The sequence below is a fragment of the Epinephelus lanceolatus genome, chromosome 19 (genome assembly GCF_041903045.1).
Source record: "Epinephelus lanceolatus isolate andai-2023 chromosome 19, ASM4190304v1, whole genome shotgun sequence".
Lineage (NCBI taxonomy): Eukaryota > Metazoa > Chordata > Actinopteri > Perciformes > Serranidae > Epinephelus > Epinephelus lanceolatus.
In genome coordinates, this window is record NC_135752.1 from 23,416,440 (window position 1) to 23,430,054 (window position 13,615).

Below are 13,615 nucleotides of genomic sequence, written 5' to 3' on the forward strand. Positions count from 1 at the left end.
TCACAAACAAACAACTGTCCTTATGTGTGTTTTCCAAATACTCAATATGAATTTTAAGTGGCAAAACTTTCCAAAATGGATTTACAATGTCTTCCACATACATCCGCACACTAGGACGAAGCAAAGTGGAAGAAGGCGAGGAGAAAAGCAATTTTCACAATCCTGCAATCCTGTGTCCTGCCGTGGGCCACACAATCTGCACCACAGCGGAGGCCATTCAGAGCGTGACAGTTTGACTGTGGAGAGAACAGAGAGCCCGAATGTCTGCCAGCCACATCCACAGAGCCGCACACAACACCGTGAAGGCTTACAGAGTGTGCCGCTGCAGCTACAGTATCATGGCAGAAAATGGCTTTGGGTGATGAAAGAAACTGCTTGGGTGTTTGGATTTCTCAGTTCGGAATTTATCCTGTGTGAAAGTATGTGTGTAATCCACAGCGGAAAACAACATTAACAAAACAGCCTCATGACAGAGTACGGCCATTATAGGAGAAGACTGGATTTAGCCACTTGGTTATAAGGGAGTTTTAACAGACTAGGAAATTTCTCACACAGGGAAAAAGTGCTGTTTAGTCTATGATGTTATAATGATATGAATAGACAGCATTAGAAAGGATAAGACCCTTCATTTGCTGGTAAAACAAGAGTCTTAAATCATACTGGCAACACTGCGATGCTGCACAGTGACAACAATGACAACATGCTGACGTCTTAGTAATGTTTACCCTGTTACCCAACTTAGTTTAGCGTGTTAGCCTGCTAGCATTTTCAAATTAGCACTAAACACAGCTTATGGGCCTGATACATCAGTCAATCTTATAGTTATTGAGACATTTCACACAAAGCCTCATGGTGGCACTAAAGAAAAAATAAGAGAATCGTTAGCCATTAGGCGTTGTTACTGGGTAACAAGAGTGTCCTCAAAAATTTGTGCCAATCTGGTAAATATTTTACCGTTAAAGCAAGAACTTTGATCACCAAGTTTGTAGGCTTTATCCTCTGTGGACCATCATTGTCTGTATTTCTTTTCCTGGCAATCTATGTAATAGTTTTTGAGATATTTCAGTCTGGAGCAGGTGGTGACCGACTCTCAGACTGACATGGCCATATCTAGAGCCATGCTGTCACCCCTCCTGATTTTCCTTGGAGACTTATTTTTCACTGCTTTCTCCCACGGTCACAGTTCTCCCATATTTCACTCGATTTATGACAGATTTTCACACCTTTACATTACACAACATCCTTGGACAAGAAAACAGCTACACTGAATGTCATTTCCTGGTGTGCATGCGACATGGAAGAGAGCTGCTCCTCCAGACAGAAATAAGGAAATAAGAATTCCAGTTTTACAGAAAGTTTTAAAGGAAGGGTGTGTGCATTTAGCAAAATCTGCTGCGATGATTTTTATGTCGTGCACAAGGGTTGCACAGTGCAATTAAATGAATATATGAAAACTGATTTAGTTTACATATTACTGATTAGTTTAAGCAAGAATACACACCAAAGGGGCAAGTTATTCTGTATTCTTTCCTGAGAATTAATCGTAAAATTACAGTATTGAACATAACAACTGTTGCAGTTTACATATTATTTTGTTATTTTTATTCTCTAAATGGCACCAGAAGGAAACAAAGTCTCTGAAACTCAAATTTTTCTGGGGCATTGTAAATTTTTTTTTATTTTTTTTTTTTTTTATAGCTCTCAACATTGGCAAGTTTGATGCTGCTAGTGCTAGCATGACTAACACTAGCTATGTTTCCATCCAAAAGTGATTCGAATCATTGGGAAATGCGCATTAAAAGAAATATGAATCCTGTGTGTTTCCATTAAATGAAACAAAACAAGTCTCGCATTCTTCTTCTTCTACATTTTCTGGCGGTTGGCAACCAGCTTGTAAATGCATTACCGCCTTCCCGACCCAGAGTATGGATATCACCATGGAGAGAGGTGCTCTACATCAGACTTAATTCAAACATAACTGTTTCCATCCCCCGTTTTGCGAATCAACATTTTTTCAAATCAACATTTTTTCGAATCAACCAAAACCCGGCTAAAGCGAGCATATTTTAGTTTGTGCGAATCAGGGGATTTTAATTCGAATTTTGGCGTTTCCATCATAATTTTCTGATGCGATACTTCTAGTTGCGCATCTAAACAGGCTGATGGAAACATGGCTACTGACTGTGGCATTAAAGAAAAAATAGGGAGTGCTGCACTGGGTTAAGGCTCTGTGTGGTTAGTTGAAGAAAAAAAAAAACTGATACAGCATCAAAGTGCTGGACATAATCATGTGTTTTTTTCTGTTTCAGGTTGACCATCATTATTATGTACTTCTGACTTCTTACATGTCTGTTTGTCATGTTTTTTGGAGATGTATCACTGAGGGGGATTTATTATCATTTTTCTTACATTACCTTCCTCTCAGTACTGATGTCATGTTTCTGAACTAGTATTAGCTAGGTTGAACCCATGAGTGTTGTATACACTCTCTTTTAAGTGTACAATATTTATATTCTACCTATTCTCAGACATATTAAACTCATTCATTCATTCATTTTCTGTAACTGCTTATCCTGTTAGGGGTCACGGGGGAGCTGGAGCCTATCCCAACTGACACTGGGCGAGAGGCAGGGTACACTCTGGACAGGTCTCCAGACTATCACAGGGCTGACACATAGAGACAGACAACCATTCACACTCACATTCACACCTACGGACAATTTAGAGTCACCAATTAACCTAGCTTGCGTGTCTTTGGGAGACATGAAGATGGGTTGGACAAAGCCCAATAAAACCCATGCTGACGTGGGGAGAACATTCAAACTCCACACAGAAAGTTTCCCCCACCCCAGGTTGGAACTAGGAACCCTGTTGCTGTGAGGCGACAATGCTAACCACTGTACCACTGTGACGCCAGATACATAAACTCACTACACCACAGCTACCACCTCAGAGAATCCCACAAAAAAAACCTTCAACAGAGCAAAAAACAGTTTGTAGGTTGGCCAAATAAAGGATCAGTCTCCTTCTATAAATTCACAGAATCAGGCTTTTTCCATCCTCCATCTCTGAAGAGCAACATTCAGAGCAAGTTTATCAGTTTGCCCGTCTGTCTTCATGGTGTAAAACCTTCACTTTGCCACTGTGTATGAAGTGTGTGTCTAGGAAGAGCAGAAGTGTGATTTAGCCCTATTTTCAGCCTTCAAACACTTCTCTCTGACACTCATGCTCATAACCTGTCAGTGACGCTTTGCCTCTTCCTCTTTTCTCTCCGTCTCTCGCCTTCCTTGTTCTAATGTTTTATGATTCCTAAGCCTGTCTGCTCCCCTCGCAGATTTCAGGAGTCACGGTGAGACAGCTCTATCGGAGTTGCAGCAGCCTAAATCTACATGCCTAGCCGACTCTCATCCTCTCTCAACTCTCCCTCCCCCCCACATTCCTTGCCTGTGTCACCTCCTCTACTCTCATCTAATTTCTTCCTCCCTCCCTCCCTCTCCACATCCTTACGGAATGGCTGTCATGTAGCATTTTTTCCTTTTTTTTTCGTCACTGTAGTCTTAGCGTCTTCTTCCCCTGACTTCTATTAACTGGTGTCTGGAGAGGAGGGGAGGACGGGGCAGAAACTGTCTGAGTGTGGAAACACTGTACAATCACTCTGCTTAATATTCATGTTTTAGCCACATCAGAACCATGATGTCGTGTCTTTTTTCTACGCTGACTGTGGGGCAGTTTTGTTGGATGGGAGCTAACGTGACCAAGAAGCACGTTTAAGGATGGGAAAAAATACAAAGACAAGCTTTAAAAGAAACTATTAGATAAAAAGTGGATTTTGGTGTCTGCCTCCTTGACGGGAAAAGATTCAAATTAAATCCTAATTTCTTAGCTAAGCCCCAGGAGGAGCCTCCTGAGATAAATTAACATGAGTGTGTGTGCATGTGTGTGTGTGTGTGCGTGTGAGAGAGAGAGAGACTCCTATTTATAGCAGCTTCTTCGAGACACAAAGCACACAGTGCAGTGATGGTCTCAGCTGCCTGAGGCAGAAAGGCGGCATTGTGAAACACCTCCCTCTGTGTGTGTGTGTGTGTGTGTGTGTGTGTGTGTGTGCGTGCATGCATGTGTGTGTACATGGGAGTGTGTTCAAGTATAAGTGAGTCTGGAAGGGAGGGAAAGACAGAGAGAGAGAGAGAGAGAGAGAGAGGGAGTTTGAGGGAGACACAAGTGGGAGAGGAGCAGTATTTCGGAGAGAATTAACAAATGATTCATTGTGGGTTAATTGACCCATTGTGAAAATGATTAAATAGACCCAGTGTACATTTGGCCCTGACATCCTTGGCAGAAACTACTGGAGGGAAGAGAGGGAAAGAGCAAGCAGCTGTTGAGGAGGAAACAGGAAGAAAAGGACAATTCAGATTCAATTTGTCTACAGTCAAAATGGCATTTTAGCCAGCTAAAAAAAATCAATATCAGTATGTGATAGTCAGAATATTTTCACCTATTTACCTTGCTTTTAGACAGCCATTTCCGATGGGGAACTGAATTTAAAGTTAAGCTTATCTATGCCCTCTTCAAAGCCAGACTCCATTGACAAAAACAGTCATTTTACCTTGCTGAACACAGGAGCTGCTGGTCTACCACTTCACTTAGTTAGTTAAAAATGTACCCTGGGATCTATATCAATAAATCAATGGGTGATTTCCTTCTTCTAGCAAAATCCTAAATGATTGAGTTGTTTTTTTCCACCTGGACCTTTATGCTCTGCCACTCCTCATCTAATCATCACGCTGTAACCTGTGACAGGCTGTTATGATACCACAACTATCGCACATTCACATACATGTTGCTGCGAGCACCACGTAAGTTTCCATTACCAAAGGTTTATAAAATCAGTTGACGACACCGACTCCTGTGTATGCACGGCGAGAAAGGAGAGGGAGACACGCTGTGCTGCTGCCAGAGGAGCCGCTGATTGAGTTCACTCTGAGCGCTAACTTGCTAAAAGAGTCTGAGAAGTCCGGAGCTGTTCATAAAACATTCAAGACGCCACAGTTTATTCCACACTACTGAAGCTACACTAGTGGCAGAGGAGCAGTATTTCGGAGAGAACTAACAAATGATTCATTGTAGGTTAACTGACCCGTTGTGAAATGATTAAATAGACCCAGTGTACATTTGGCCCTGACATCCTTGGCAGAAACTACTGGAGGGAAAAGAGAGACAGTGAGCGGCTGTTGAGGAGGAAATATGAAGAAAAGGATGATTCAGATTCAATTTGTCTATATTTAAAATGATAAAAAAGAGCATCAGTACTAAAATCAAATCTACACTTAGTGGTTTATTGAATTACGCAGACCGATTCTGCCTCTGAAGACCTCCAAATTCAAGAAAAAACACTGCTGTGAATAAAGGCACTCCAGCACAGTGCTTTTGCTTAAGGTCTGTGTCCATAGGTCAGAAAATGTTGCTGCAGCACCCTGAATGTCTTTTCTAATACTCTCAACTTTTGTGGGTGCCCACTGATGTCACTTAAGGACAATAACAGATCTGCTGTCATGGGTACAGACACACAATCTACAGTCCCAAATCCCCCATCCCTTTGACTAATCTCTTTCAATTTCCTCACCAGTTTCTGGAAGAGGTCCCCGACTCTCTGGTGGTGGCTCCACTGCTGGACACGTGGCAAAAGACCGTCGTAGAACTCCCTGTGGATCTCATAGAGCTCAGGCACTTTGAAGAAGATGGTTTCTATCTGGGCCACAGTGAGCACAGGCTGCGAGGTCGTGGCAGCGGCCTTCAGAGGCTTCATAGGCTGAGAGGAACAAACAGTGGAGATGATAGGTATAACATTCCCTTTGAGGGCAACTTTGTGTGTGAACTATAAGCACTTTAGATAAACATTACTATGTGAGTTTATTCTATTAATACTCTTTTCTAGTGGTGCTATTTTTCAAGCTTAATATTTAAATGGTTTTATCATTAAGAAGCAGACACTGAGCATGAGTACTTATAGTACTCATACAACCCCACTTATCAAAAGTGTACTTATCAATAATCAGTGTATTACCTTTAGTAGATGACTGTCAGTACCCCCTGACTTTGGTGAAGCAGGCACTGAAGCTATAGTAATGTACTGCTGTGGACGGGAGCAGCAGCAAAACTCAGTTTGGCCACCAAAAAAAAAATTAGTTGGGTGTTTAAATGTACACTATATTTAAAATACTTTTGCCGCTTTACCTTGCTATCAGACTGCAATTTGACAGGGAACTGAACAGAAAGTGAAACCCATCTATGCTGTCTTCAAAGTCATTTTACCTCGCTGAACACAGGAGCTGCTGGTCTACACCCCAATCAATTAGTTTGTTTGTGTTACTGTGTGACTTTGGTGTTTTAAGGGTTAGTTTCGATTCACCAAAGTCACACAATAACACAAACTACAGATTGAGGCAACAGTAGACCAGCTGCTCCTGTGTTCAGCGAGGTAAAATTACTGTTTTTGATTGAGTCAATGGAGTCTGGTGGCTTTGAAGAGAGTAAAATAAGGGCCTCAGTTCCCCAGTTGAAAGAGCTGTATGTATCAACTTAAAGCAGTAAAAATATTCTAAACATAGCGCACACTGAAACATATGTTGAGTTTTTTAGGTGGCTAAAATACTTTTTCCTGCCTCCCAACCACAGCAGTACATTGCTGAGCTTTCGTGAACATACTCCTGCCTGCTTCTCCAAACTGAGGGTGATTCGACAGATATCTACTGTAGGTAGTACACTGACTATGGATAAGTTCCTCATACAACCCCACTTCAAAAGATCCGAACTATCCCTTTAAGTGTAAGCGGTCTACCACTAATAATATGCTACTTTATAATAAGGCTATGTGTGTGTGTGTGTGTGTGTGTGTGTTCTCACCAGCAGCAGTGCCTCCAGGTGACTGAGGTATGTTTCCTCAGTGGCCAAGATCCCAGACAGGACCCACTTCCTCATCTCCAAACCTTTTTCCAGGTCACATTCAGTCTGTAACAAACACACAGATATATAAACGACGTTAAAACAGTCTGAATTATTTTTACTTACTCTAAAAACTGGCTCTCATCAAAAAAAAAATCTTAAAGGAAACTGTTTATACACAGCATTGCCAACAAATGCGAAAAGTCAACCCCAGATCAGTGTTTTGCCTTGCTATTTTTGAGAGTTTTTTTTCGGTGCTGTGTCTGCGATTTTTGTTGCTTCCTCTACCTCCACTCTAAATAAGAATAAGAATTTAAAAAATACAGGCAGAGGACAGAGTCTCTGCAGATAAATACACTGCCACACACGTCTTGTGTTGATACCTTTCACCACCTAGTGATGTGCCTTTAACTGTTTCTTCGTGTCTGCAGCATAAAGGACACTGAAAGCATCATATTATTCCTCAAATCAGCTGATTAAATGACCTGTAATATCATTTGTTTGTAAATCTCAGATTGAAGGGTTGCCAGCTCTTAGCTGAGCCTGAAACCTCTGCAGGTTCGCTGTTTGTGAGCACCACAGTGTAAAAAATCAAACAGCAACAAATGCACCTTCACGAAATCCTCCCCGGCTGCCTCCCTGTTCCCCTCAGCCCAGTCAAAGCTCACTGAGGAGTACGGACATGAAAGAAAGCAGACAGACAGAGAGATTCCTCGGGCTGTCTTGTTTAACCACGAACTCTGAAATAACTCAAACAGGCAGGGTCTCCCATGGGAGCAAGGTTGGCGTATAAATATGTGTCTGTGAGAGAATTTGCAAGTGCCGAGAGCGTGCGCACACACACGGAGGAAGGAGAGGGGTCAGGTAGGAAGAGGAAGGAAGGAAGGAAGGGTGAAAGAGTATGATAAAGAAAGAAGAGGAGAAGAAGAGATGGAGATGGAGAGCAGGACAATGCAGAGTCAGAGAAGAAAGAGAAGGGTAGAGAAAAATAAGAGCGTAGGACCACAATTTTTATATGTTTGGGAAAAAGACAAAATATTCAAAACTTGCAGCTACACAAAGAGCAGAGCAGAGGAAGAAAGAGGGCAGCAAAAGGCAGGATTTCTGCTTCTCTGCCTTTTCAGCTGGGAGAGACGCAAAGAGAAACAAGACAGAGAGGACAGTTAGACCACCAGATGGAGAAAGAGAGAAGAAATGAGGGGGAAGAATAAAGACGATGGATAACAGAGGTAGAGGAGAGAAGGACTGGCCAAAGGAAGCAGATAAAGAGTGATAAAATGCAAATACAACGAGATGGGTACCATAGTTGATATGCCAGAAAACTGTATCCTTATGATTAAATTTCCTGGGATTAATTTCCAGTGTAAACAAAAGCCATAAAATTCCTAGATTGAGAACAATCCAGGACTTTTATTGGCACCACAAATTAATGCAGATAAAGGCACATATTGGTGTTTGAAAATTCACCAGAATGCAGGAATTCATGTGTTTGATGCTCAGAATTTGCTGGCAGATGACTTCCAAACTGGGCAGCAGGGTAGTGCGGTCATTAGCACTGTCACCTCACCTCAAGAGGCAGGCCAGCTTGGGTCCTCCAGCTTCCTCTCACAGTCCAAAGACATGCAGATTAAGTGGTTACAGAAAATGAGGACTCCCAAACCCCCTGTTTCAAATATGCCCCCCCCAATGTTGAAAGAAACCTACACCCTTCCCTGCTTCCCCTCGCCTATCAGGAGCTGTCAGGTCAAATGTGTGCACATCCTGCATGGAAATCTTATAGACCCTAATGCTTCCATGTTTACATAGCAATCATATGGGCACTACAGTACATGTGAAACGAGAGTGAAAGGTCGAGAGTGAGGGCACGAGACGGGGACAATGATAGTGAGTGAATCACAATTGGGCTTGACTTCATTCAACCTACTGGACGTAAGCTGCTGCAAAAGGCTACATGGCTTCTTGAGACATGTAATACATTATAAGTATTTATATGGAGGTGTGTGTGTTGGGGCTGGGGGGCAACAGTTGTGTATTTGCTTTACTTTTCATGTTTTTAGTTTTTCTTTTAAAAGGACAGGTTCAGATTTTTCCAGGTTTGTCTCAAAACATCAGCTACATGCCTATATGTCCACTGAAACAGTTACTGGTCGCAGTAACAGATCCTCCTGTCCAAACTCGCCATGACGAGATCCCTTCTTAATGCGACTCCAATCGAGGAGATAAGGACAAAACCTACAGCACCTGTTCTGTGCAGAGATGGATTTATGGCCATGAGAAATGCCAAAGCTGATATCAGATAGATAGAAGATAGATTTGTAAAAATGTGAATCTAGTCTTTAACCTGGTGATTATTTTTCAGATGTATTGATCATTTTTACAATCTATAAAATGTCAGAAAATAGTGAAAAAATACCCATCACAATCTCTAATGCTCAAAGTGTTGCCAAACAGATTGACTTTACAACATGAAATTAAGAAAAGCAGAATTCCTCATGGTGGCATTTTTGCTTGTAGATGACTTCAACAAGTGATCATTAAAACAGCAACATTTTTGAGTTTATGTCTATGTTAAGCCACTTCTAATTCTACAACTTCATATCTACACAGCAGAATTCAGGCACTGCATAAGTACCCATGCTAAAAGGATGTACAGTACACCCGCAAGCTGCATTTGAGCATGTACTGTGAGTACTTGTACGTCTGTGGGTGGACATGCATATATTTAAACAAAGAGGTAAATGGGCCTGAAACCTGTTTCCATGGCCACTGCATGAGCAAAAATAAAAATAGCACTCGACATTTACATGTTACTGTAGGCTGCGGCTCTACTTAGGATCAATAATCATCAATCCTCCTGAACTCAGACAGGTGTGCACAGGATTTAAAGATGCTTTGTTGCACTTTGCTCTCACGTCTTAGCGTCTCAGCAGCTAACACAGAGTGTGTTATTGTGTAAATGCTTTAAAGGAAGAAACATTTACATTATTTAGGGCTGCAAATCACAGTTATTTGCATTATCGATTCATCTGCTGGTTATTTTCTCACTTAATTGATTAGTCATTTGGTCTATAACAGGGATACCCAACAGTTTTGCAAAATGACAGTGGGCCAGTGGCCAGTTAATAAACAAACATTAATAATTAATAAAAAATAATTAGCCTGGACCTTTGTTGGGAGCCCAGGAGATCCTCCATGTACTTGTTCTTTAATAAGCAAGCATATTGATGCTGCTTTATTCACAGTGCTTATTTACAGTCAAAGTACAAAAGAAATCTCAATATGAATCAATTTATTTTAATTTTAATTTTAATTGTGAATTATAAATGTACTCCGGGCCACCCAGAACTCTATTTTGGGCCAGATTTGGCTATCCTAGTTTTCCTAAAACCCAAGATGACGTCTACATGTCCTGTTTTGTCCAACCAACCGTCCAACACATTGAAAACTAACTAAATAAACTTTCTATGAAGACCACATGTATAATGCATTATAAGGCCGTTCATAGGGAATTATAATGCATCTATAATGCTATATGACTGCACTCATAAACACATAACGTTTCCTGATGCACTATATCAACAGTCATAAAATATTATAGATGTGACTTATAATGAATTTGTGTCCTATGGGTGTTATTGATTAGTTAAACTAGAGGTTTACTGGGGCATTTTCAGCTTAAGCAACTATGTCGTCTCTCTTGGACTGTGGAAAAGGAGGAGAAAGTGGCACATATGGGAGGACATGTCAAAGACGTGTCCCCCCCATAGAGAGGAGAAGGAAAAAAGTGGACAAAATTTGCTGTGGCCCTCAAAATCCCCCACAAGTATGCTATAGCTAGCAGGCTGACCACCGTAGAGGCTGTTTGCAATCTAACGTTAGATACTGGAATGTTACTATTAGTCCACAAGCTACCCTTATGTTTTAACTTAAGGTTGCTAGCTTCAAAAATCACATCATGTAACCACTTATGTGAGTGAAGCTGGAAATATTCCGCTGAAATGTATGGTTTGCTTGTAGGCTAACAGCGGACATTCAAGTAGCTAACGTTAGCCTCACAGTTATGCTAACCTTGTTTGGGATGGGGACCTGGTTAGCTAGCTAATTAGCAAAAGCATATAACATACTACATAGATGTCAAGGACTGCAACAATTTCTGTCTACGTTTTTCTTTTTGAAGCTAACAATCTTGCAAATAGTGAGCCGGCAAGATCCCCAGACTTTACAAAATCTTATTCTGTGACTACAATGTCTCTATTTCATGACACATTGTCTTTAGAAGTGAGAGGGTGTCAGACTTTAGTCTTTTCAAAGTATTTTCAAAGTATTCTTGAACATTACACTTTACTTAGCAACAACAGTGAAACATCATGACGCAGCATGCAGTATTATAGATGCATCAATTTATACTTCACTTTACTTAACACACTATGATAACATATGATACTGTAGGGCTATTATACCATGCTATGAGTGCTTACTACAGTTGATTGTTGAGGTGTGTATAAGTGAGTATGGGTAGCCTATAATTCATCATAAGCCCCATCAGTCAACATTTAGTTTATAACTAGTCAAGAATATCCATGAAAGACACTTATAATTACCTATAAGTCACATCTATAATGAGACTAATGGTGATAATACATAATAATAATGACTTTATTAAGGATACACAGAGAGGTCCATAGCATACCACACAAACAACAGACAATCATCTATGTACAAAAATACGATATAATTAATACATTTATAAAATATATGTGTGTATAAGGGCAAGAATTACCCAACACTACATACAAGTTCATAAAAATGGACAAAATTCAATAAACTGAACCCACAAACAAGGTGGAAAGCCAGTGGTCCCAGCCAGTGGCCAGCTCAGGGTTGGCCAAGGCCTAGATGATACTATTTTCTGAGACAGAGAGCCTGCACATAATATTTCGTAGTAAAGCAGGACATCAACATTTACAAACATTTGGCTGGCACTGTACCATCGTGGGAGTTTAAGAAGTAATCTCATGCCATGGTTACAGGCCACAGTAAGTCTTTGCATATTGCTCTTGTTATAGCAGTATGCAGCGGGGTGTGAAATGCTTGTGATCTTCACATTAACTAAACACATTAAATTTGCGAGCAAGCATATTAGCTTGCAACACTGTCTGTAGATATCTTAATCATCAGATAAATCATTGACAATATATGAATTCCAAGTCTGTGATATCTATAGTGTGCTTATGGGTGCAGTATAAATGCATTATAATTCACTATAAATGCCCTCATAACGCATTATAGATGTGGTCTTCATAGAAAGTGTTACCATGACTTTTGCTGTTAATCAACTAATTGATTGATCAACTGATCACTGCAGCACTCTAGTTTGGAGAAATCAGGTGCAGTCTACAAGTAGAGTGGGAGAGTATTTAAAGTATAAGCTCCTTTTCATCTGACTGTTTATCCCGTCTTCAATAGTCTCTTTCTCAGGTGAAGCATAAAAGAAATGAATCTGACAGACATGTATTATGCATCACACCGAGCTGTCTGGGGATCTGTGCTGTATGTAACATCAAAAAACCTCTAATTGCTGATTATGTACAGACTGTAAGATGACCAAAAGCAGAAAACTTTCCTCTTTTCATATTAAGAGTACAAATAAAAGGATATTGAAAGTTAATAAGTAATGCAATTATGATTTATGATCGCTCTTAAATGTATTACATTGCACTGCAGTGGCTTTGAATCCGTCTGACTTAAAAGAGAAAGCCTGGGGCAGCGACGTAGCCCCCCGAATGTTTGTGAATTAATGAAAAATGAATGAATCACTACTGAGCTACAAGTATCGGCATGAGCTCTGTGACTTTACCCTCAAAGGATATGCCCGCTGGTAAAAGAGCATGACAAACACAAGGGTCCATTTGCAGCATCAAGAATATTCCAAGCAAATCACAAGGAGGAAACTTTAACACTCAGCCACGTTACTGAACTAGCAGAGGGGAGACCAAAGTGTTTATTCATCGTTTCAGACCCCCAGACGACTCCCCTAGGAAGTACCCACATCTCCAGACATATCATCTTTTAGTCATCGCCGTGGCAACTAATGAGCCGATCTCTGGATTCAGACTAAAAGGGATGTCTGCCTGCTTTTTCTGGTAATAAAATAAGACACATTTTCCCTGCTCGGGGTATATTTGGGTTGGTGTTTCGATGTTTTCACGTCCAGTACTGTATGTTCACATTTGAGCCCACGCTTGAAACCCTTGCAGCTCGCACAACAGCCCTCGGCCACGGCTCTGCCCAACATGATTTAGGAATTCTGATCCGCTTCTGATTTGTTTATGCACGGATGATGTTCTCAGGAGATACACGAGAATCAATACAAACAGTGTTTATTTGACAAGCACGCCGGTGTAGCTCAGGAGGCGCAGATAGAAACTGAGCAGCAGCGACTGTAATAACATTATTCCTCATCTCTCTGTCTTGTTCCCATGGACTGTCAGCCCATATAAACATTCAGAGCCAGGTTAGAGAGGAGGGAAGTGAGCTGCAATTCATGCCCTGTTCCACACTTTATTAACCGTTTTCATTTTTCATATTCTAATCTCTTTAGCATCCTGCTCTGCCATCCCTTGCTTTCTGAAATGCCTAATGTGATTGCTTCCTATCTCCACATGTCTGGTGCATA

The 13,615-nt window shown here is 40.9% G+C and overlaps 1 protein-coding gene across 1 annotated transcript in view; it reads right to left on the reverse strand.

The window, feature by feature from the left end:
* The window catches only part of bcr (BCR activator of RhoGEF and GTPase), a 123,330-nt gene that overhangs the window by 35,705 nt on the left and 74,010 nt on the right, over positions 1 to 13,615 (reverse strand). The window contains exons 3-4 of the mRNA XM_033647116.2: positions 6,901 to 7,005; positions 5,621 to 5,806 (exon numbers count right to left, since the gene is read on the reverse strand). Of these exons, the coding sequence (XP_033503007.1) occupies positions 5,621 to 5,806; positions 6,901 to 7,005 (291 nt within the window). The remainder of the gene's footprint in view (positions 1 to 5,620; positions 5,807 to 6,900; positions 7,006 to 13,615) is intronic.